Raw genomic sequence first — 25320 nt, forward strand, 5'->3', positions numbered from 1 at the left:
GAAAACAAGATGAGAACACAACAAAGAAAAAGCCACTAAGCTGTTGCTTAGATTGGCATAGATTAGGAAGTACAGGACTGGAAAGGATAATCTGGGTCCCTATCTTGCATTCTATCCCCAGCACCATGTAATTTCATCCTTCTGTAAGCTTAGCAAGTTTAGGAGTAGCCTAAGGTTTTGCCCTTCTCTTTCCCATTGGATCACTTTCTTTGATGAACTTTTTTAGCTTCTCTCTACATCACTGATCATCTATTTCTGTCCATTTATGTAAGATCTTCGACTATAATACCTGCTTTTCCTCCTGCATTTATCCTCCTACCATATTTACAGGCAGGAGCTTCATCTTCCCTCAGCCTTCTGTTTAATAGAGTAACTCAGCAGCTTTCATCTCCCCTGCTGCCAGGCAGGCTCCAGAGTCCCTTCATCCCTCAAATCCCAATTTCCATCGGCTCCAACCTAAATTCACTTTTTCTGCTGCAAAGGTGACCAGAGCTGTATAACATCAGTAACTTCAGATGAAGTTTCATGGAGAGCAGGCCTTGTGTGATGACATGGATGTTTCCTTAATACTACAGGAAATTCTTTCCTTATTTGTCCCACTTATGCCATTTTTGGTGGTTGTATTGTGTGAGTGTGACAATAATCCTATGGATACTGGATCATTTCTCTTGTTTTTTGGTTCTTTTCAACCAGTTCAGAAAAAGAAAATAGTTCTTGGTCTTTGAACCTGTGACAATGAGAGTATTGCTGCATACTTTGAAATTCAGGATAATACTGCATTTCACATTTCCTATTGTACACCCAAGGACAACTGGCCCTTTGTATAACATGTCCCAGCCTTTAGTGACAATGCATCCCTACTGCTTACTGTCATGATATTTTAACACATTCTTATTTTCTATGTCAAGGTAATTTATGAAAATATTAAGCAAAGCATCTGCTAGAAGCAAAACTTGAGGGACTTTGTCAGCAATCTCTCAGCTCTTGCTTTCCCATTCATGAGTGCTTCTCTTCTGCCCTTTCCTTACTTGTTAGCTGAATTTTTCTCAGCATATAGTAAGTTCAACACCAAAAAATTGTTCCAGAGGGACCAAAATTAAATGCAAATTTAAATTAAATTCATCTGTGTCAGCCAAAAAAGAAATAAAGAATTTTTTAAAAAATTCACTTCACACTTCTGAAGTGTTTTGATTTGTAGATGCCAGATCTTTGACTGACATTTTTCAAAGGAAATTTAAAATTCTAGATTTAAAATGGCATTTTTAAAAAGGGTAATTGTTTGTAAAAGAGTTCAGGAAAGCTTCAACAAATTAAAGAATCCTACTTTTGTGGATGGATCAAAAATGACACTTCTTATTTTTGTGTTTTATTAAGAACTAGGAAAAATTCTATTTTGAATGGTCCAAGTGAAACATTTTTCCTTGACTTTTTAGCTTACAACACAGGTGAGGGGTGCACTGTTTTTCCAGTGTGATTCTTCATGCACATTACAATCCTTGTATCAATAGTTCTTCTCAAATAATAATGTACCAGGAAACTCTTTAGTGGATGCTGGACTTCTGTTAGGAGATAGTGGTCTGCTGCTTTTTTTCCTCTGAAGTGGAGATAAACCCCTTCCCATTGCAAAGCAGTTCCACCTTGTCTTTATTTGCTTTTTGCCATTTTCCCAAGGTGGTTGAATAACCAGCTGGGTACACCTGAAGGCATTTCCCCACCAGCAGTCTTTCTTTGAGATAGGTTAGTGCATTTCTCTGACATTAAACCAGCTCCAGACCTCCTTGATGTTCAGCCTTGTAATTTCTTGGTCCAGATGTGTTCAGTGACCATTCCCTTAGTCTGTGGAATTCCTGTGTGGCAGTAGGTGCTGCCCTGGCACAGGCTGAGCCCTGCTCCCACCAGATTTTCTAGCAGCAAAGTTGGAGAAACCTTTTCTCCTTCCCCTTCCCCTTTAAGCCCCATCCTGTTTTTTTTGGGCCAGCTTTTGCTGCTTTCATTTGTAGGGTGTTTTTCAGGCCTTTTGGGGCCTGGCACACATCATCTGAGGCTTCAATGGGGGGAGAAAAACAGTGGTTGTTAGGTTTGCTGGCTGGCTGTGGCTTCTGAATAGGATGTTCATTTGGCACATTCAAAAGAAGAATAATTGCATGCGTAGGCCTGATGGAAGGGGCAGGCCTGGCTCGTTTACTGGGCTATTTATAGCCTGCTTTTCACCATCCTTTGGCCCATTAAAACCAGAATGTGGGTAGGGAACAAACACATAAGCAGAGCATGAACATGGCCAAGAAGAATGAGTCTTTGATGAGGTCCAAGTGCTAATGGGGCACGTCCTGCGGGTCTGCTGTGGGGTGAAGGGTTTCTGCCCAGGGAACCAGGGCTGCTGCCTCTGTGCTGCTCACCTCTCAGCCAGCCAGAGATGCTGCCAGGAGAAATCACATCTCTGTAGCTCGTTTCTCACTGTGTTGCCATTCCTGCTGTGGCACAAGAGGAGTATCCCTAGTCCTAGACCCGTGTTGGTTCACTTCTGTTACTCACCTGTGTGTTTTGTCCCCGTGCTCTCCGCTGGGAGGATGTTGCTGACGTTCTCTTCCACAGCCATGTGCAGTCCTGTAAGTATCTCCCTTTCTGCCCTTGTTTTCCAGAGTGGGTCTTTGTGGGCCTGGTGATCCTGGGGGCATTCCTGTTCTTCCTGCTGGTGGGGATCTGCTGGTGCCAGTGCTGCCCGCACAGCTGCTGCTGTTACGTCCGCTGTCCCTGCTGTCCCGAGTCCTGCTGCTGTCCCCGGGCACGTGAGTGACCCTGCCAAGCCTGGTGCAAATCTTCTTCCCTACTTCTTCTGCTCCCTGGCAGAATGGGAGGAGAATCTGCTAATATTGCTTCCTTTGCCCTGAGCACTTTGCTTGGCTAGAGAACTGGTTCTTAGGGAGTGAAGCATCTGACCTATTACTCAATGGTTGAATGCTCAAAGTTAATTACAAATGTAATTCCCCAAGCCCTCCCTGCCTTGGCAGCTGTGCCTGCTTTTCCAAAGTGTCATGCTCCCATTCCAAAGTTGTTGTTGTGTCAGTGAATGTTGCGGGTCAGAGCTAAGAGCATCCTGGGAGGTTTCTTCCTGGCAATGCAAATCAGCTGTCCTCTACAACAGTGCAAAATCCTTGCAACCCAGCAAGGTTCCTGGTCAGCTCAGTCAGATCTGTCAAATTCCATGATCCTCATCCTGCTGCTTGAGTCATCAGTTATTTTTAAAGCTGAACTGCCAGTAAATCATGGCAGTGGTAACGCTGGCTGTAACACCCTGACTGTCTTTCTGGGCATCTCGCAGTGGCATTATTTTTATATGCACTATTATTACATGCAGTGCATATTTTAAACTCCCCTCAGTACCCTTTGAGGCTTAGAGAAATTTGGGTTGGTCCTTGTTAATTAATTTGTGGGGTTGCCACTGATGTTGGTGCAGGTTTCATCCACGTGTCCAGAGGGCCTGTGGGGGGCTGGTGTGTGATGCTGACTCTTGTTCTTTTTTTCTTTTTCAGTGTATATAGCAGGCAAAGCAGCAAAAGCTGGATACCCTCCTGCAGTCTCTGCCATGCCAGGTCCATACTACATCCCCAGTGTTCCTGTTGCTGGTGTCCCATCTCCTGCTGTGCTGATGGATAAGTCACACCCCCCTCCTTTAGCCCCAAGTGAGGCCAGTGGAGGAAGCCAGAATGGTAATTTGCAGTGCCAGGCACAACATTCAGTCCTTTTACTGGGAGTGGGGCTGGGAAGGGGAGGAACAATTGTCAGTGATTGAGTGGTGTGAAGAGAAGAAACACAGAGAAGCTGCATTTTAATCCTGTCTCTGACAATGACATTTGCATTAGGGCCTCGTGGTCTAACTTTTCTGGGACCATCAACACAAGTCAGTTTGTGGGTGCCTAATTAGGTCAGCAGGGAATGGGAAGCCAAGTTCCTGTACAGGACCCCTCTCATTACTGCTGCAGATGTTTGCTTGCAGTGGACTAAAGGATGAAAATGATTTCAGGGGAGCAGAGGCAGGAGCCATTTTCCCCTTAAAGCTGATCCTTTGCAAGCTGCTTTCTCTCAGTAAACCATCCTTCCAGCCCTCTGTATGGCACTGCTTGGACTCTGGCAGCAGTTTTTGCTGCAGCATGGCATTTTGGGCAAAGTAATCCCTTAATATTTATGCCCAAGATCTCTTGGGGCTGGACCCTGTCCTCTACTGTACAGAAGTCAGTAGGTCACTCTTTTTTGTTCAGCCTGTATATTTGTGAAATGTGAGTGATGAAAGGCTTCTGACTAGAAAGAAGATGTGGATGAGTGTCAGAACTAGAGTGTCAGTGTTATGCCTCTTGTCTTGGGGAGGGTCACTTCTGCTGCTGCAGAGGAAGCTGCCATCAAGGAGAAAAGAGGGCAGCTGTTTAGCCACATGCATTTCAGGGTCAGAGTGGCTCTCTAAATTCAAACATTCTGCAGCAGAAATGACTCTCACCAATGTGGAGTCATCACTCACCCAGCTACATGTCTGATTTCAAAGCACCACACTAAGTATCAGTTGTTAAATGAACTCATGACAATGTGTTGATAAAACACATCTGAAAAGACAAGATTAAGTAGCATCATTAATTAAGCTTCTGAAACAACCCTATACATCCTTCTGCCCCAGTCAGTATATTACCTTTTTGGAATTACAAAAAATATTTTCTTTCAGCAATCATACTTTTTTTTTTTTGGCCACTGAAATGAAAACGGAGCTCTGGAATGGAGCATTTTGAAACAGGAAATAAATCAATCACTGATCCAACTCAGAATGTATCCAATTCAAAAACCTTTGTCAGAAAATGATGAATGACACCCCAGTGCTTCAATTTTTTTCTCCTGTAAAAAATGTCACTGCATGTAGAGTGTGGTGCTGGTTGTGGGAACTCCAGGGATTTTTTAAGAGTCAGATCACTCCTCCCAGTCTTGTCTCTGCTAGCAGAGCACAAGTTCAGAATAAAAAACAGTGCATGCATTTGGTAGCCAAATGGAATGGCTCTTAGGACCCCATGATCCTTACACAGAAGGATGCATTTAATATGTAATGCATCCAAATCAGGTGTCTGGACTCAATCCCTTACCTCAGGACTTGGCAGGAAATAGTATATAGGGCAAATAAAAATGTTATTACAGGGCTTTAACCTTTGTGGCAAGACAGCAGAGATTCTTAAACTTTTTTAAAAATTAGTTAATATTTTTTTGCAATAACCTTTAGTCTGGATCTGTTCAAGGTGTGTGAACTGTGGAGCTAAGGGAGAATTATAGCCTGTACACTGTTCTTTTGCTCTTAAGGTCCTCCACAATGCCAGAATATCCCCTAATGACAGGCTGTAGAAGAGAAAACATTGTGTGGCTTTTCCAAGCTACTTATTTGCTTGTTGGCCAGGCAGCAAGCTAAACAAAACAGGTAATGGTTGAGTTTATAATAAAAGCCTTTCTCAGAAGGATAATAAAAAGCCTCTGTGTCCTCCACACAGCTGCTGTAGGTCTCATGTGAAACCTTGTAGCTTTGGGATTTCTACCTTTCTGTCAAGTCCATTTAAAATAAATGGGATTGAAAGTGCTGGGAGACAGAGACTGGAGGATTCTGTAATTCTGGCTAAAAACGACATCCTTTGCCCTAGATATATTCTGTGTTTATAGATGACCCCTGTGAGGGGATCTAGTGAGCAAACTCAGGCCTGAGGATATTTAGAAAATTTGTCTGGGGTTACATAAAAGCTATGTGGCAAAGCTCAGATCAAGCCTAGGAACTCTATCCTAAACTCAGGGCTGAATGAAGGAAAAATAACCCCAAAACATTTAGCTCTCTTATTTAGAAGAATATTGACAACAGATAAGTTAGGATTTATGCTCTATTGTAAATGCAGTGGTTACCCAGAGGCTCTTGCATAGATCCTTTAAACTCTGCATACAGGGAAGCTTTTGGTCCTAGATCTTTACCATTAAAAGGGTATAAGGATGAGACATCATTTACTTCCTAGACATACTTATCTGAAAAAAAATAGTAGTGCTGTTCTTTCTGGGGAGGGAGACAGCTTACAGTTTTGGCTGAGTTGGTTCCACCCACAGAAAAATAAAAATAGTGTCTAGTTAAATACAATTTCAACATTAGAAATTTATGAACTGAAGAGAAGAAAGTATGGGAAGAATGTTCCATTCCCTTTGACTTCAGCAAGTGGTTCTGGACATGTGGTCAACATTCTGCATCTTAATTTCTTTATAATTAAAATAGGCTTAAAATAATTCAGACCTGATTAAAAAAATCATGGCAATTTACAGATGAAGAGTATGAAGAAGAACCAATATCTTTGGTTCTCAGCTGAAGTAATAACAAAGAGATTTAATAAGTTGAACATTTAATATCATTATGGGAAGTATTTAATAAACAAACACAGACAAAAACTGCTTCCTCTGTAGTGGAAAATGCTTTTTATGAGCTGTTCACAGTCACCTTTGCAGATTTAAATCCAGAATTAATTTCTAGATACTTGTAGAACTAACCAAGAAATTAAATTTGATACACAGCTGCAATAGCTAGTTTAGTATGAAGCTAGCATGAAGCTTAGTTAATTCTCCATCAGTTCCAGGAGCTATAGAGGTTGCCCAAATTGATGTTTGGCACAGGTTCAGTGTGAGCAGTGGCTCTGGTGAGACAGAGTCTGGGAGCTGCCTGTTCAAGTTCCCCAAAGGTTATGAGTAGGTCAGAGTGGTTTGCTGGCCTGTGTATAAATGAGCACATTAGAAGGAAGAATAGTGAGAGGCCTCTTTCCTGGCACAGTACCAAACAGAAGTGAGGTACCAGCCATGGTGGGGAGGTGGAGAGCTGCCCTTACTGCTCATGCTGAGCAGAGCTGTCACTTCTGAGGCCAGTCAGTCCAGCCTCACTTGAGGAGACCAGCTGTGTTTCCACTTCAGGAGGCAGAGGCAGGATTCCTTGTGTTCTGTAAACCACTGTCTGCATTTCCAGCCACTGTGCACTCACTCACAGGGATAATAAACCACACTCTGCTGTCAGCTGAGCTGTCTGAGGCACATTAAAAAAAGGACCCTGAAAGACCCCTACTGTATTTTTAGATCCTATACCATTCCCAGGTGCAGACACACAAGGTAATATCTCAAAATGTAATCACTTACCTTACACACGTGCAGTGCAAACCCACAGCAAAGCACTTTGATCTGAAGCAATCTGTGGGGCCGTGGGAGGAATTGCTCTACTCATTTCTATGGCACAGCCATTCCTGAAGCAGAGCATGGTTATTTCCTAGTGCACAGACACAGGCACAGCAGTTTAGGACAGGAGGTTCCTAAGAATACCTCTGCCAAATCCTTGCTCAGCCCACACAGCACATACTATGTGCCGTACTACCGAACCCATATGTTAATAGCTTGATGTGTTGAGGTGGTGAGGGATAAAGCAGAAGGAACAGGTTGGCTTAAATTGTTCCCCAGCAGGAACATTCATGCAACACTGCAGTATTCCCACAAGGGAACGTGTTAACCCCATGAAAGTGAGACAGGCTCCATTTTGTAGTGCTGAGTGAATTGTCTTTATGATGGTTCTCTAATAAGGCTGAATTTGAGGGGTTGTAGTCCTCTCCTGTACCTAGACCTGCATGTCTGTCAATCCTGAAATAGTTCCAGGATGACACTTTTCTTAAATAGTCTGCTATAAAAACCTTATTTTCTTCAAAGAAACAGTGGAAAGATGGAGTTTCTGCTGACCATAGACCTGCCTTAAAGTAGTCAGGCTGTTTGTAGCTATTTTTAGTAGGTCAAGTGTGCATGGTCCTAACCTGCCAGAGTTCAATCAGCTTTGGCTCCAGGTGTATAGAGCCTTCTTTTTCACACACAGGCACGTAGACAAGTCAAAAAGCTGTCCAAACTTCCCAGAAGTCAAGCATATCATGTATAATATATGTACCTTTTCTGTAAAGTTAAGCTTTTAAAGAATCCCAGAGCAGTTTCACAGCTACCAGTGACCTGGTTGGCCTCATCCCTGGAGTCAGTATAAATCTCAAAGCAGTGTGATGTGCTTTGTGGAACTTTGTGTGTGTTTCTGTATTCTCTGGAGCTTCTGCCACACACTCTTCAACCTGTGTGAGGAAAATTCATGGGGGTGGGAGGGTGGAGTGGTCTTACACAGTGCCAACTCCCAAATGCTCAGCCACCTGCTTTTCCTGCAGACTGAGAGCTTAGAGAAAGGCTGATCTTTGGGGACTGCTTCTCCCATACCATGACAAATCCTTTCAGTAGTGCTGAGGAAAGAGAAATAAGTTCTGCTTTTCTCTCTGCCATCATCTGTGGGAGTTGGAATCACTCTGTGGCAATGTTTTAGCTGGGCAAAGAGCGAACCTGTCTCACACAAGGGAGGCTGAGGTGCTCTGAGGATGTCCCACCATTCTCAGTGTCTATCACTGGAGCACTGCCTTGTACAAATTGGGCATTTGCAAACTTTTAAAACAATGCAAGTTCTTACAACTTCACATCCCACACTGCAGCTGAATTTCTTGTCTAAAGCAGCAGCTGATTCAGTGTGTTTTGACGCAGCCTACCTGCCTGCAGACGTGAGCTCAGCTATGGAGGCAGTGCTGTGGGAAAGGCTCCTTGTTCTTACATGGGTTCTCCTCACATGTTTTCTTTTTTCTCCCCAGCAGTGCGCAAGGGGTACAGGATCCAGGCTGACAAGGACAGGGACTCCATGAAGGTGCTGTACTATGTCGAGAAAGAGTTGGCTCAGTTTGACCCAGCTAGGAGGATGCGAGATCGATGTGAGAAACAAACATGGTTTGACTTTTTTTTTTTCCCACTGTCTGGGAAAAATTCATAATTAAATGTTTACTTGCTTTGCCCCTAGCCCCTGATATTCAGGATAAGCTAATTGGGACAGAAGTCTAGATTTTAGGTATCTACAGGTATGTTCTGACTTTCAAGGTCTGGTGCTTAGCTGATCATTCTTAGAGAAAAGTGAGTGATACTGAAAAGCTCATGAAAATTGTCCACTCATATAATTAAACTTTGGGATCATCAGCATCTGAAAACCAAGTCCCTACTCATATCTTCTGCAGCCTGTGGTGTGATAACAGCTGGGATGTTGCTTTCACAATTTCTTCAGAATGTGGTGTCTGTAAATTCCCAGCATGGCAAGATAAGAGAGGGATGATTTTATTGAAAGTGTGTTTTGCGGGCTGCAGTGACCACAGCATGGTTTCAGGGAAGCAGGAAGTTTGTTTAGGGTGGCTGTTGCCCTGCAGAAGGAGCAAGGTGGTGAAGAGGGACGTGGTGCAAACTCATAATTGAGCTTCTGCGTGGAACTGCTCAGTGTCTTCCCATAGCCTCTAAGTTATATTTCCTTAAATAATGGCTGAGACTGCACTTAATGTGTGTCGGAATACAAACCAAGGTGAGGATTTATCCACATTAGGAGGCAGAGGTGCAGGGTGGGACAAGGTGTGTGGGGAGGGTTTGCAGTGCTGCTCCGTGTCCTGTGGCTGCTGTGTGCAGAGGACAGTGGCTCTGAAGAGGGCTCAGTTCCTGTGGGCAGCACACAGAGCTGGCCCATGTTAGGCACTGTTAGAGGCTCACTTAAAACAGACGTGTGGGATCCTGAAAATCATTGAAGGGAAGGACTTTAAGTAATGACACTACATCAAAGCTCTGTACAGATTAGGCATAACGAACAAATTATATATACTTCTAAAACAGTCACTGCTGAGCACACAGTCTTCTCCACCCACAAGATTTACTATAAAAAGACCTCTGCAGATTGGTATGTCAGGCCTACAGATGTCAGCGTGCTTGATGAGGTAGAGACTGACAGTGATTCAGACAGTCTTTTACTTTTTTTTAAATCTTTTTTTGAGGAGGTTGCTTTTGTTATAGCTGAGCAAGTCAGGCCAAATCAGAGCCAGCCTGTCTCACACCAGGAAAAGGGGAGGTGGCACAACTTCTGTGCTGTAGTGGTCTCCTACCAAGCCTGGTGACCACCTTGCAAGGGCAGGGAGCCTCACTCATGCCATTGAGGGGAAATTCTTCCTGAAGGCTGTGCTCAGGTGGAACCCAGGCACCTCATGCTATTTGTGGGGGTTCTTTCTGACCCCTGGGTGCTCTAAGGCATCAAACTCTGGATGCTCCTACTCTGAGTTCTTAGGCTCTTACTTGTTGAGTAGTCTTCTAAACAAGTAAAGCAGCTAATAGTTTAAAAGGTTATTTATTACAAAGCACATCTTAGTACAAAGCACATCAGTCTCAACAGACAAGCAGACAAACAATAGCAAAAGGCAATGGCAAAGCAGCTAGCAATAAGAAGATGGCTAGAAGCTAGAATGGCTAAAGCAACAATGACTAAAAGCTGAATAGCTAAAAGCAACAACTTTCCCAATACATAGTCTTATATAGGATTTTTCTAACAAGCTAAGATGTAAACTCAAACCACTACTCCTTAACCTATTAGAATTCTAGTTCCTTAGCACACCAGGTTATGTGTAACACTATGCATACACTATATCTTGTTCTATCTATGAAATGTCAGCAATATTCTTACTATAACTCTATTCTGTCCAAGTCCTGTCTACAGCTGTGGGCTTGGAACCTCCACTGAGGATATCAGTGTGTTTTAACCTTCACTAGAATACTCACTACTACTGTGGCATTTGAAACCTTTCACTTACTAAAAGCATTAGAACTCACTCTAAAACTTATTCAATCCCTGCACTCTGATTTCTCTCTGAAGAATTCACAGACTCCAGCAGCCATTTGTGATACCCTCAGCATCCCTGCCTGTCTGCCACCAGGTGATGCCCATCTGATTCCTTTCCTGCATGCCCCCTGCAGATAACAACACGGTGTCGGAGCTGAGCTCGCTGCACGAGGAGGAGCTGAATTTCCGGCAGCCGTACCGGCAGGCGCGCAGGAAGCCTCTGCCGCCCGCGGGGGACCGGGACGGCGACGCCGAGTACTGGGCAGGAGCCGTGGGGGGAGGCAGCACCTCCAGGTCACAGGCTGTGTCTGACTACAGGGATGAGAGAGACAGCTACTGGCACAGGTAAGGGACGCCTGTCGGGGTCTGGCAAAGCGGTGAAGGAAGCAGAAGGGACAGATGGACTGGTAGCTCATCCCTGTTTCCTGCTGCCCTTGCTCTGCTTAGCAGGAGAGAGGGGCTGGAGAGAAATAGGAAATCTGGATGTGTCATTAGATGAGGTCAGAATGAAGCTGATTGCCACAAGCCAGCTGGGTGAAGCTAGGTGCAAGCCCCAGTCGCAGTGGGATGTAAGAGTGGGATCAATAGGGAGCCAAACCACCCTTCCCATAGTGGGAAAGTGCAAGTCTTTCTCTTGAGCTCTGGACCTGATGCCTGCAGCAATTCCCAGTGCTGGTGTGCTTTATTGTATAGGAGTCACACCCTTCTGCTTTGGTGCAGCTAGGCTGGTGTTCCAGGCCTAAAGGACTTGCACTCTGGTGCCTAAAAGATAGACAGCACAACCTTCCCTCAAGCAGCCCAGTATCCAAAAGCAACAACAGGGATTTCCTTCCTTTAGTACTGGGCTATTGTGCTAGCTCACTGTCTTTAAACCTGCTTCAAAACTGCCCTGCTGTGGGCTTCAGTAGCTGGGTTCTTGGTTTTTCCCAGCAGGATATACACCTACAAGCTCTAGGATGAAGGAGAAGCAGGCCCAGCCCTGCATATTGGAGTACAGGGGGAGGTGCGACCTGGGGGTAACCTCAGGTAACATTAGACATGAAGAACCTGAGCCATCTGCACTAAGCTGCCTTTACAGTCAGCAGAGAGAACCTGGGATTTCCAGGATGTGATAGATCTCTTCCTATGTAAGATTGTTACTGTATAAGGGTTACAGAGTGGCGAAAGGACACTATAATATGGTACTCTCTTGCACGATGCAAGAGCAAGAAAGAGCAATTTATTGAAGGAAGCCATTGCTTTAAATAAGACACTGTGCATAACAAAATACAGACAGTTCATTGGTCAGAGAAGGACACACCTCTTGTTCCAGGCTTTCTCACAGATCCAGCAGCAGGTGTTTATCTTTTGTTATAATTCTTTCTCTTATGTTTACAGTAGAGAAAGACGCTCTAGATTGGGAAAAATCCCAGCCGAGCCTGAGAAAGCCAAATTGAAAAAATCAACTTTAAGATTCTTCCTGGGCCTGTAATGGCCAGAGAAGATGATAAAAAGGGGCCCAGGGAGGGAGGGGTTGTTTCCCTCCACTGTCAGTGCCGGCAGCCGAGGGGATGAGCACGGCTGATCCTGCCCTCTAACCACCTGCTCCGGTTGCAGCCAGCAGAGATCCAAGTCGGAGATGCTGTCCCGCAAGAGCTTCTCGGTGGGAGTGCCGGCCGTGTCCATGGACGAGCTGGCGGCCTTTGCCGAGTCCTACAGCCAGCGGCCGCGGCGGGCGGACAGCCAGGAGCTGCGGCGCCTGGAGCCGCACGGGGGGCGGCCGCCGCGCCAGGACGGCTCCATGGAGGAGTACTACAGCAAGCGCTGCCGGCCCGGCCGCGACCCGCCCGACGCGGAGCGCGGCTGGTCCTACAGCCCGCCCCGCCGGCGCGCCCACGACGACAAGCACCTGCCCAGGCTAGTGAGCCGCACGCCCGGGGGCAGCCAGAAGTACGATCACTCCTACCTCAGCAGCGTGCTGGAGAGGAAATCCCGCAGCTACGACGAGAGCGGCGAGCGCTGCGCCACCCCCTCGAAGCTGAGCTCGCAGCCCAGCCAGAGGGGAGGCGGCTCCTACTATGCCTGGTCGCCGCCCTCCACCTACAAGGCCGAGAAGTCGCAGCCGCCGCCGCAGTCGTCGTCCCCCGAGCAGGACGAGGAGGAGGAGGAGGAGGACAGCCTGCCTCCCTACAGCGAGAGGGAGCTGAGCCGAGGCCCTTCCTACAGGGCCAGGGAACAGGCCTACCTCAATGCCTCTGACAAGAAGAGGAAAAAGGACCCCAAGAAAACAGTGAGGCCATGTCTGGTGGTCCTGGTCCAAATAGGCTGAGCGGAGAGCCACCAGGCAGGGTTACTAAGCAGAGCTGATGGGTTTTGAGGAGGGTAACACCTGGAGTCTGGGTGTCACTCCCTGGGGGAAAGAGGGAATGAAGGAACTGTGGGGGTAGGAAGCCAGAACTCCTATATTCCTACTCCTAATTCCTCCATGGAGCTCCATGGACACAGGAGTCCATGATGGAGGGGAAAGCCAGATGTGCTAGGACTAGGGAGGTAAGGGATGTCTTCGGCATCTGTGGCCTGATAATTCAAGGTGGTGGAAGTTTATCTAATAGAGTTCAGGAGGATTGTGGTAGAGAAGCTACCCAGGCCTTACAGATATTATAGAGCTTTGCTTTGGCCTTGATCCTTGTTAAGGAAGGGTTGAGAGGCTCTTGTTCTTCTGGACTGGTACAGGGCTGGTAGCAGGGGATGGTGTAAGAGACATCTTTCTGAAAAGGGTGAGATCACAGACTCCCATGGGTGCATGGGCCCATGGGCTTCCGTGGGGGCCATCATGCCAAAGGCATTCCTCATCCAGGGTACCAGCAAGTGAAGAACAACCTGCCACAGTCCAAGCTAGTGAGGATTGATGAGCTCATGGGTGCTGGGGAAGGGGGTCTTCCCCATCTAACCCAGCTGGGGAAGTCTATATGAGGGAGACTTTATCATTAGAGTAGCTTGGCTGTGGGAGAGAGGACTGGATTGTGAGTGGACAAAGCTGTTGCTGTTTAGCTGTGTCTCTGTCAAAGCCTTGTCTGTCCCTTTGTCTGTTCCAATGAGAGCTTTCCTGTTGACATTTAATCTTCTCTCTTTCCTCTCAGAATGATTTCCCAACAAGGATGTCCCTTGTGGTTTGAAGTTGTTGTGGACCTGTCATGTTGATGGGCTGGATATCATGAGGTGACTGCAGGGGAGAAGATGCAGAGCAACAAGCAAGACATGCCTCTGTGAACCTTTGCAGCCATCAGCCATGGACTGTTTCAATTTTTTGTTTCATCCAGGAGAACTGAGGCTTTTGTAAGAGACAGACTCCAATGGACAGCACTCAATCTGAGAGGCTCTGGGAGCCTGCCAAGAAAATGAGGCTGGGGCTCTCTTTGGCACCCTATTTTCCAGTGCCCTCCACTCTGCATTGGACAGCAGCCTCGTCCCTACTGCCCCTGCAGCCCTGAACTACAAGTGAGGCTGCCTTTGTGCCTCTTGCCTGCCCCATGTGCAGAGGGAGGCATGTGTACCTCTTGCTCTCTCTGTCTCCTCAGTGCTCTGTTTGGATCAAAATTATCTCCATGCTTAAAGCCTTTTTTGTATAACCCCCATGCTGGGGGGAGGCTTTGTTCTTACAACTGCAGACTGCCTCCAGCTGATCAGTCCCTAAATCATGAAAGAAAATCCACATCCTTTCAGACACTGTAAGAAAATGACTGATGAGATGTTATCTTGATAAGGGCTGAATGGGAAAGATACAATTATGAGCTGGTTTGTTCTATATATTTAGATCTGTTCATTGTGTGATGAGAGTTGCAGGTGAGATTGATGTATTGTTTTGAAAATGGGTCAAAGTAGCTTTTATTGTGATGAGAGCATGATTTGTTTCCTCCCTGCCCCCAGCCATGTTTTTTTTTGATGCTGTTACATTTCCTTGCAGCTCAACTGTGACCCTGTGGAGCTTCAAGCTGGAGTACCTACTCCAGTGTTTTAATAGCAGTGCTCCAGCCTTCCCAGTGCTCTGCTTCCAGCACCACCAGACACCTCTGCCACTCTAGTGAGTGGCCTTTTTGTTTCAAGGAAGCAAAAAGGGGACAGTCCCAGTGAGAGGGCAGCTGCAAACCTTCATCCTGTGCCACTGGTATCACTCCTTTCTGGGAATAGTTTCCCAGAAGAAACTACTACTGAAGAGAGCAGCAACATCAGTGGGAAAAGAATAAGCACTGTGGATGGATACAAGCTTTGAAAGTCACACTTTTCACTTATACCCATTCCATTCACTTTGGCTGGGATGTGGTTTTAGTGGCTGTTGTCTCAGGAATAGCTTTATTTAGAAGTGAGTGCTTCACACCATTTGGAAGCCTGGCATTCTGGTTTTCATAAGGTATTATGCTGTCATTTATTTAGCTGCTAAAATCATGATGTGAGAGAAGATGATGGGGGACATTTTAAGGTCCATTTTAAGGTGTTTCTATTACACCAAGAAACAACTTAGTGCCCTGTTGTGTTATGGACATTATCAGCCTCTGAAATGACATCTTTGTTGTTCCTCTGGGAATTTGGGAAGATGTCTGGTCTCAGATGCTCAAACTGGCAATACTGTTTGGAACACAAGGTATATTAACATCACTGCAGTTCTCCATAAAAGTGATACATTAATTTCTGTAATGCTCCTTTGCCAGATAGTTCACCCACCAGGAATGCTCAGGGGAGAGGAAACAATCTCCATAGATTTATTGACAGTTTTCATGTGAGAAGGTGAATTGATGAAAGAATGATGTTCTCCTACACTCCTCTAGTGATTACTGTAGTTTTGGAAATCCCAGTCATGGGCCTTCCTGGCTAGAGAGGGATTAGCCAGCAGGAACATGCAGTTGTGGAATTACAGAATTGTTTATGCAGGAGGTAGCCTTTAAACATTCCAAGATTTAAAGTTTCAACCTCCTGCCATGGGAAGAGATGTCCTTCACATATGAGGTTGCTTAAAGCCCTGTCCAACTGGACCTTGAACACCTTCAGGGATGGGACATCTGCAGCTTCTGTGGGCAACCTATTTCAGTGTCTCACCACCTTCACAGTGAAGAATTTCTTTCTTGTATCTAATCTAAAATTACCCTCTTTCACTTGAAAATCAATGCCCTGGTAAAAAGTTTATCTCCAGCTTTCTTGTAGGTCCCTCTAGGCACTGGAAGGCTCTAAGGTCTCCTCAGAGCCTTCTCCAGGTTTAACAGACCCAGCTCTCTCAATCTGTCTTTATAGAAGAAGTGTACCAGTCCCTCTGACCATTTTTGTCTCCCTCCTCCAGGCCTGCTCTAACAGGAACATGTCTTTGTGTGGGTGGCCCCAGAGTTGTACAGAGTGCTCTGTGTGGGGTCTCAAGAGAAGGGAGGAGAGGGAAATTCCACTCTGTGGCCTGTTGGTCACTCACCTGATGCAGCCCAGGATATGAACATGTGGCTGGCTCACGTCCAGCCTTCACCACTATAAAATCATAGAATTGTGGAATGGTTTGGAAGAGACCTTAAAGATCATCTAGTTCCCCACATCCTTCTCAGGGCTCCCAGTGCATCCTTGCCCCAGTGTGTACCAATACCAGGAGTTGCCCTGACTCAGCTGTAGCCCCCCACACTTGGCTGTGTTGAACTCTGTGAGGTTTTCATGGGCCCTCTCCTCAAGCCTGTCCCAGGGTCACTCTGGATGGCATCCCTTGCCTTCAGTGACACTGAGCTATTGACTGATGCTCTGGATGTGGCCATCCAGCCAATTCCTTGGCCATCAAGTAGTGCATCCATCAAACCCATCTCTCTCCAGTTTAGAAACAGTGTGGGATTGTGTCAAAGGCCAGAAGTCAAGGTGTATGACATCAGATGGATTTTCCTTATCCACCAGTACAGTCACTGTCATAGAAGGACTCCAAGTGAGCAGGTGTGATTTGTCCTTGGTGGAGCCATGCCAGCTATCTTTAATCACTTCTCTCCATCCATGTGCCTTGAGATGTCTTCCAGGAGGATCTTTCTTGGCACAGGGATGAGGATGATTGATCAAGAGTATCCAGGGCCTCCTTCTTTTTTTATTCCTTTAAAACAGGTCTGTTGTTTCCCTTCTACCAAGTCACTGGGGACATGGCTGCCTGAGTGACATGACTTTTCAAACAGGGAGAGCAACTTAGCAACTGCACGTACCATCCACCTGTATTATGGCTGGAGAGACTTAACATTTTAAGTATTTTCATCTTTTTTTTGCCATTAATTGTGTGTTCTTAGGAAAATCACAGCCCATTTAGCAAGAGGTGGGCAGGTGGCTGCCATCTGAGGTCTCTGAGGCCTTGAGAAGAGCTGCAGAGCCACACTACATGCTGTTGTAAATCAAACATTTCATTTCTGACATATCAGGATTCTAGCAAGTTGATGTTTTGTTAGTCTGAAAGCCTTGGCAACCCCTGTGCCATGAATTTCAAGGGAGCTTAGCCTGCTTTCATTTCCATCAGACCCAGGAAACAGTTGACACAGAAATTTGAAAGTGCATCTGACTATGCCAGAAAGGAGCCAAACCAGTGGTTTTACAGTCTCTGAATACCTCTGTCTTTTAAATCATACTGGAAGCCTGAGCATTACAATCTTCTAATTTCAGTTATGTTCTGTCCCTTATCTTGGTCACTGTAGTTTATTTGATCAAGCCCTCAGGAATGAGTTGTGTGTATTAAAAATACCAGTCTTCATTTATTTGAGTCAGCTTTGTTTGTTCAGTGCTGGTACTTTAGGGCATCTGTACACTGTGTGTAAGAAGTTGCCATTTGTGTATCTAGCTTATAAATAAGTAGTTGCAAGCTAATTCTTTTAAGAAAACTGTTTTAATTGTACAAACAATTGTTTGTGAGAATTTGGAAACATCTCTTGAATCCAAGTACCTGGAAAAGTACTGAAGATTTTATGACTAGTGATTTCTGTGAGTTTTACCAGATAATAGAAGTTTCAGCTGCAGAAAACAAAATGGAGATCTTAATTCCCTGAAGTCAGATCTGAGCAGCAGCAACCTTGCTCCAAAATTTTGGGTTTTGTATCTCTCTATAAAAATCTGCAGGAATTTTCAGTTACTGATCATGTCTGTCCTCAGGCCACCTTTATTTTTCCCATTAGAATTGTGTCTGCAGCAGCAGGAAATGGACCAAATTGAGAAGTGAGAGGTGACTAAAGCATCTTCACAGCTACACAACCCTAATGACCTGTGACTCCTGCAGCAGAGGAGCAGGGAGCCAGAGACTGACAGACAGCTTGAGAGAAGCTGAGTTTCAGAGAGGAGTAATGGTTTGTGTCTGTGCCATCTTTTAGAACACCTGCAGAATGCTGGCCCTGGGAAATAATGAGCCTGGTTATTATGTGGTCTCAAATTACAAGTTTTCCAGTGATGAATTTTTATTGCTGGCATAAAATTAAAATCCTTTTCTTGCTGGATACAGATGTCTGGGTCATGTCAAGGACATGGAGAGTTTTCTGGTTTTAAAATCACAGCATCACAACAGTGACTTGCTAAGAAAAGAGATAATGAGACAATCCTGTAAAAATTTAAAAAAGCCCCTAGAGCAAAAACAGGATCAGGCTTCAGCAGTAGATTTGGCTGCACTGTCAAAAAAAGTAATCATGGCTACTGAAAAAAAAAATGTTTTGACATAATGGAATGGGAAAATAAATACCAATGCTAATGACTTCTCATCAATCCCTTTAATAATTCCTTTAAAGTACATTGTAGAAGTTTCAATGGGTGGCTTCAGTGTGAACATCCTCAGAACACTCAATTTCCACTGAAATGGAAAATTAACAAAATTAGCACTTTGAATACTTCAAATTTTTGAGAAACTCTCAACATTTATAAGCTGAAACAGCTTATAAATGAGCCACAGTCACTCAGGCCTTTGTGCTGGTATATGATACAGGGGACTGAAGTTTTAACATCCCCACCTTTGTTACAGGAGTTGGATCAGGGGTGGCATCAGCAGTGCACCCCAGAGCTGTATCTCTGAGAGATAAGGGACAGCTGCTGGCAGAGATCCCAGGGAAGGAGCAGTCACAAGTCAAACCTTGCCACAAACTGTGCCAGGTACACAGTACCAGGGTGTTCATCATGCCTGGGCTATTCTGAAAATAATTTTAATGATGTGGAGATTGTTGAGAAACTGTATGGAGCTGTCTTTTTCTTCAGGTAGCTTTCACTCAATATATGGGTGAGGATCCCTTCTTGGTCACCAAGTACAGGGTTTGGAGCATGTGGCAATAAAAGCTAAAGGGGCTTTAGCCCATTTTTTACTGGAGCACACTAGAATCCAGGAGTAAAGATGCCTTTGGCATCTGCCAGGTGCTGCAGATTTCCCCCTGTAATTCCAGAAACCTCTGGGGTTGGTATCTCCATCAGGCTGTACATGCTTTCTATGACAGCTGAGATGTTGAAACCACCCTCATGGTCACCTGGGGCTCCTAAAGTCCCTTTCTCATTTCCTGGAATATCTGAAAAGATACCTGTTGCATAATGTGAAGGAACAGCTACCATTTTGATGTGATCTCAAAAATGCCAGCTGGATTTACCAGCATTAGAAACAGCAAAAATCTAAAGAACAAAATTAGCTAATACTAAAGGAAGGAACCTGCCATGATTCCCATATGAATTCTCTTGTGACCTTTATAATTCTTGCTGACATTCACCCCTGCCTGCACAGGGGCCTTTGCCAGGGGAGGCCATCACCTCCTCTCCCTTTTGCCTGTCATTTTTGGTCATGCTTGTAATGCCTCTCTGACCCCTCTGCTTTCTTTTGGCTGTTTCCAGTCAGCCTTCAGTGTGGTGCCCAGGGGTTCCAAGCAGTTTGGAAGTGGAATGAGTGGCATTTTGTAAAAAGGCACTTTTACCCCCTATAAAAACAAAAATTACAGAATGCCTGCAACAAAATCCCAAGCTCTCCAGGTATTCTCTCAAGCCCAAACAGGGGAATTACTGGAAACATTTTATAAATTAAAGGTGAACATTATTTCAAAACAGGTCAGTGTTGTTTTCAGCCCCATGGCAGCTGCAGTCAGAGCTGTGGGGTGTAAACAGCAGAAGCAAATGCAGTCAGGTTTCATTGTCTTTGGTGAGAGCAGTGGCAGAGAGGAGCAGCATTTAATGAGTCAGAGAGCAAATGGAGTTCCAAGGTGCTATTACCTGCATGTGAACTAGAGGTGTGAACTAGAACTCGACAGGCTTGGCTTGAAAGCAAAATTCAGTGCAGGGAAATTTAAGCCCTGGCCCAGGGGTTCAATCCTCTTGCTGTTTACAGATGGGCTGGGCTTTTTTCCTGCCTCTGTTTGCTGCCCACCACAGCCATTTCCCAGCCATTACACACTGAGTGAGTGGCTTTCTTTGCTGCTGTTATTTTACTTAGATTGTCCTCCCCTGTAATGAACTTTTCCAATATGAGGGGGTGAAGAATGCAACAATACTCTATAATGAAAATGTAACACTTTTATAGCTTTTTGGGAGACATCCACATCCCCAATTACCAAGCATTGTACATTTGCCATGCCTACAGTGTCGAAGTTGTTGCCTTTGAGTTGTCACCATGGTGAATAAAAGCAGGAAAAGCTCCCACCAATCTGCCTCTTTATTATCCTGCAGGCAAATAATTTGCCCAATTTTTGTTAAGATATGAGCAATCTACATGAGTAGTTTTCAACCCGTTTCTTTTGATTAATGGGCAATAAACCAAATATTTTCCAGTGGAGCAGCACACCCTTCATAATTCACAGGATAACATACAAAAACATTCTGCCCAGCATTTTCATACAAAAAATTGCAGGTACCCTATGGAGACACACTGCTTCAGAGAAAGGATAAATTCTCCCCTGCTCTTGCAGATGTAAAACTTTTCTTTTTAAATTCAGAAAACTTTCATCTTTTTAGTACAGATACATTCTTTTGACCTCTTTGTCCTTAGGTCTGCAGTACTCTGGAGTGATGATTTTTGTGTCATAAACAAGCAACTTCATTGAGATCCTGTCTCAGTTCTGTAAATAATGGATTAAGACTCACACAGTTTGTAGGTGTAACCTGAACAGCATTTACATGTTTAGGTCACATCTGATAGGTGTTATCAGCAGTCAGGTGCAGGAGAGGCAGCTCCCAGCTCTGCTCTGAATTGCCCTGTGCAAGGCACAGCATCCCTTGGCTCTGAAAATTGTCTCATCCTCTATTTTACCACCTGTAAAAGTGCTCAGTGTTTCTTTGGGCTTCTTTATCACTCCTCCATTTGTCCCTCAATGCTCCCCTTCTGCAGAAGTCTCCAAGCCTACATGGAGCAGGAAAGGTGCCCATCCATACCTTAAAGACCAACACTGAGAGGTCACCCAGCTCAGAGCTCTGCAGCAGTCACTTCTGGGTGGGAAAGTGTGCCAGCCAAGGCAGAGGTGATTCCTGCTTACAGCTTACAGCTTGCACTCTTCCATGCCCAGTCACACTTATCCATGAGCCTGTAGGTGCAGGTTTGTGGTTCAGGGCCATTTCTGAATTACAGAAATGAGTGAAAAAATTGCCTGAAATGGCACAGGACAGCTTATGACAGCAGGTGCAGTGTTTTCATTTAGTCCTTGCTGTGTGACAGAAATCCTTTCTGCTTACATGTCAAATTGGTTTCCATCAGCCTCTCCAGAGCAGGTGGGAGTGATTTTCATGTCCCAGTTATCAGATCTTCTCTTTGAGCAACAAATCACTCAGTGCACTTGTCTCTGAATAGGTACTCCAGGATGGTGGGAGGCAGAGCTCCAACTGGTTGCATTTTGCATCAAAAGGCTGCTAAATAATTAATTAATTTAGCCTCTCAAAGTTCTCTGCTTCCTGGAAAAACCAGAATGTGTGTTTTTACAGGCCTCAGGCCTGCTCACCTTGGAATTACAAGTTTTAGCAAGGACTTTTATTATCTAGTAGGGTGGAAATTGGATAAAGCACAAAAAGCTATGAGCTTTACATTGTGTAAAGTGTGAAAAAGATGTGTAAAGTGTGTAAAAAGTATAAAGACACACTGCCCATTGCTGTGTCCTTCCAGAATATCTGTTTGTCATTACTGAATTTATGTGCAATGACAGAAAAGACACCCATGGTCCTTGTAAATGGATCTCTGACAGGAGGATGTAGGGGAAATGTGGATTAAAGCAAGTCAGCCAAGTGAGAATGCCCAGAGGTCTCTGGCACCTGGGACTGTGCCCTGCTGGGAAGGACACAGCCCAGCAGGATTTACTGCTGCTGGCTCTGGGCTGGCCTCAGGGAACAGCCCTGCTGCTGACAGCATCCCTGACAAGGGGTTTGCAACCCCTCTCTCATCTTCACATCCCTGATCCTGCAAGGAGCATGAGATCACTAAAATGAAGACTGTCTTAAACTCCTGTAAACTCCTGGTGGATTTCTGTTTCAGGTTTTTGGCAATCTTGAACTTTGAAGAATAGACCTTGTTAAAGTTTGAGCAATGCAGGTCCTACAAATCTTCATGGATGAGCTTGGCCACAGTTACTGAGTGCAGTACAGAAAAGGTGTGTGGATCTTGTACCTGGAACAATTTTCTTTATAACTTGGAGTCCCAGCTCCTTGAGCTGAAGCTTTCAGCACAACTCAGGATTTCTGAGAAATTCAAGCTACTCAAATTGGTAAAACCACAGTGCACACAACACCCCAGGGCAGCCAATTTGCAGAGACAGCAATGTGCAGCTCTGGCAGCCAGAACCTACTGATGCAACTTGGAGCTGCATCTTTGTGGAGCTGAGCTGCCAAGGCTTGGAGCACTTGGTTCCATGCACTAAGAGACCTTCACCCCATGGACAGTGGCAGAACTTGTGTGGGTAGCAGCTTCTGAGCCTAAGGTATGTTTTAAATAGTACTGAGGGAGGGAAACAATGAAACGTGTTTGTTTTTTTTTTTTTTCTCTTTAAATAGAAATATATATTTATATATATAATTTTCTATTTTGGCTCCTCATAAGAGAGATCCAAGGCTGCCTTATGTTCAGGCCAGTATGGTGCCTGAATGAAAAATTTCACTCCTCAGTTTCAGTAAAATGCAACCTAGGCTGGTTCTTGTGAATTGCTGTAAAAGGAAAGTTACTGTAGCAGAGCTCTGTTATCAAAGGGTCTCCATGGACAGCCTGCCATCCTGATGAGAGACACTTCTTAATTAAGAGAAGATGCTGCATTGTAGATGAAACAATTCCTAAGTGTCCCAACTTCCCTCATCATATCAATGAGCCTGGAGTTACAGAACTCCCAACAACAAGGGGCTTTAGAGGATTTCAAGAGAATTATGAGTCTAAAAGTTCAACACACAAGCATGTGCAGCATGTAGTGAACACATTTCAAAATGTGTTTGAAGAGCAGAAGCCTAGTTTTGTACTACTTCAAAGATCTTTGAAAGACAGAGTGTGGATAGCATCCCAAGTTTTCTGAGAAAATCTGAGACCCACACAATTCTATGAAAAGCTCAACTTTACTTGGAAGAAATCAATTAAAAAGCTGCCCTTGCAGCTAAGCTTAACTGATTTCCTGTTTGAGTGTCTGGATTACACTTGATTTCATGATTAAACTTGTTCAGATTAATGCGAAAAACAACAACTACAAAAAAAAAAAAAAAAAAAAAAAAAAAAAAACATGGTCAAAATACTGGACAAACTGTTCAGGTGAGTGAGGGAGAACACTGGTGTTTGTGAAGCAGCCTCTAGGGAAAATCTGGAAAAGGAAAACAGCTGCCTGCAGATTAACACTAAATTCAAGCAAAGTGAAGGGTAACACACAGGGAGCACATCAAGGCAACACAAAACTGCTGCATGAGAATTGATCATCTTACTCAGCTCATCAGGACTCTTATTCTGTATACACACGTGTGATACAGCACAGGGAGTGAACCTGGGTGCTGTCCCTGCCCATCTCCTCTCCATAAGGTGTTACTGTACTATATCCTATATATAGTAAATTCTGGAGTAAGATTATTGCCCCAGTCCCCCCTCAGTCACTCCCAGTGCCAGAGGAACAAGGCTGACCATGGGGGAACTTGCAGCAACAGCTACAAGTCTAGAAGACCAGGGCACAAGGTGCACCAAAAACAATATGTGGTTCAGGCCACAGTTAGGTGGCAACCTGGCATTTTTAGAGCATGACAGGCAGCTGTCTGAGAAGACATGCAGTCAGGCAAGTCCTCACAGCAGTTTTGTTTGTCATTTCTAGAAAGGGGCTGATCCCAAAACAGCCTGCTGCCCGTTCTTCCTGTACCTCAGTGGATGACTAAGAGAGAATGGAAAATGTGGGACAGAAAATGTCCTCAGATGTTCATAGTTCTCCCACTCTGCCTGAATGGGAATTAACAGCAATACTGCCCCATTATTTCTTTCCATTTTTTTGGTCTATTTTTTTTCTGACTCCAAGCCTCTCAGTGGTACACACCCTGCTCCTTGTGAACCTGTGGTGTAGATTGGGCTAATCAAGTTTGGAATGAACTCTCCAAAGTAATTTAAAAAGCATGGATCATCTCATGGATCTTAAGAGCACAGCCATGTGAACACTTAGCACAACTGTATTAATTCAGGCTCCCAGGGAGAAAGTGGGAGTAGAGACCAAATGATTTAAGCTGAATCTGCTGCCAATGGAGAAACAAGTTGTGCCCTTTGTGGCAGCAGCTGGTGGCTAAGGGAGGCATGGATGTATCCACATTACTCAGACAGTAATTCCAGTCATATTCTGGTCACAGCTTGCTTGTTTCCTGTGCTCTTCATGCTGGGCATTCTCTCTGCCCTAAGTGATCTCTCCTGTTTGGGAGCTCACCCCTGTGTGAAAGCTCAGTGTTCACACCAGGCCTGTGTGTGGTGCTGAAAATAAAAAAATTCTGCAGCACAACAGATTTGATGGCTTCGTTTTCTTGCCTGAAGCACACTGTGAATTCTCCCTGTTTGTCTTTGTAGGTGGAACAGACATTTCAGTATATACTGCCATGCTCATTACAGGGAGTTCTTCCATGCTGGAGATATTAACATCTTTGTTATTACTGCCAGTTCCCTCCTCCTCCCCCGTACCAAGCTCCAATTCCTGTTAAGGACAGACTTCCAGTAATGGTATTCTCCTCCTCAAAGTGAAGAAGATCTCTTCAGGGGTCAGATTCTTCTGCTTTCTCAGAATCCTGCATCCCTCGTGTTCCTTAGAAAGTAATTATTGAAACTGTCAAAACCACTCACAAAAACATCACAGAAATTCTCAGAATCAGTCAAGAAGTCATAATTACTTCTTTATAGTCATTAACAACTCAAAACCGTGGTATTTGAATTCAAAAGTTTTATGCAAGAAAGAATGTTTAACATTTATTCTAAAATCAGTTTGACACAGCTTATTTTTCAAATGCCATCATTTCTTCTGTTCATCATTTTCCTGTTCATTCTCAGTTCATCAGACAATTGAAAGACCACAATTGAAAAGGTCATCCTCAATACTTTTTAAAGGCTAATAAGAGCATTCATAAAGTGCCACCCACAAAAGCACCTAAACAAGACTGTGAGAAACACCTATTAGGATGTGAGTTAACTGAAGACTAAGCTG

The 25320-nt window shown here is 44.7% G+C and overlaps 1 protein-coding gene across 5 annotated transcripts in view; it reads left to right on the forward strand.

Annotated features, from left to right (window-relative positions):
- ILDR2 (immunoglobulin like domain containing receptor 2) overlaps positions 1-18189 on the forward strand; it is a 39405-nt gene extending 21216 nt beyond the window's left edge. For 2 of the 5 annotated variants that reach the window (XM_079313537.1, XM_079313538.1), the window contains 6 exons: positions 2640-2786; positions 3531-3707; positions 8694-8807; positions 10870-11080; positions 12332-13004; positions 13855-18189. In XM_079313537.1, coding sequence (XP_079169663.1) covers positions 2640-2786; positions 3531-3707; positions 8694-8807; positions 10870-11080; positions 12332-13004; positions 13855-13890 — 1358 coding nt within the window. In that variant the 3' untranslated portion in view covers positions 13891-18189. Of the gene's footprint in view, positions 1-2639; positions 2787-3530; positions 3708-8690; positions 8808-10869; positions 11081-12331; positions 13636-13854 lie in introns of those variants that run through there. The other 3 variants (XR_013775247.1, XM_079313536.1, XM_079313535.1) reach the window with 3 other exon arrangements.
- The last annotated feature ends 7131 nt before the right edge of the window (positions 18190-25320 follow it).

This window comes from Erithacus rubecula (assembly GCF_903797595.1).
Source record: "Erithacus rubecula genome assembly, chromosome: 1".
Lineage (NCBI taxonomy): Eukaryota > Metazoa > Chordata > Aves > Passeriformes > Muscicapidae > Erithacus > Erithacus rubecula.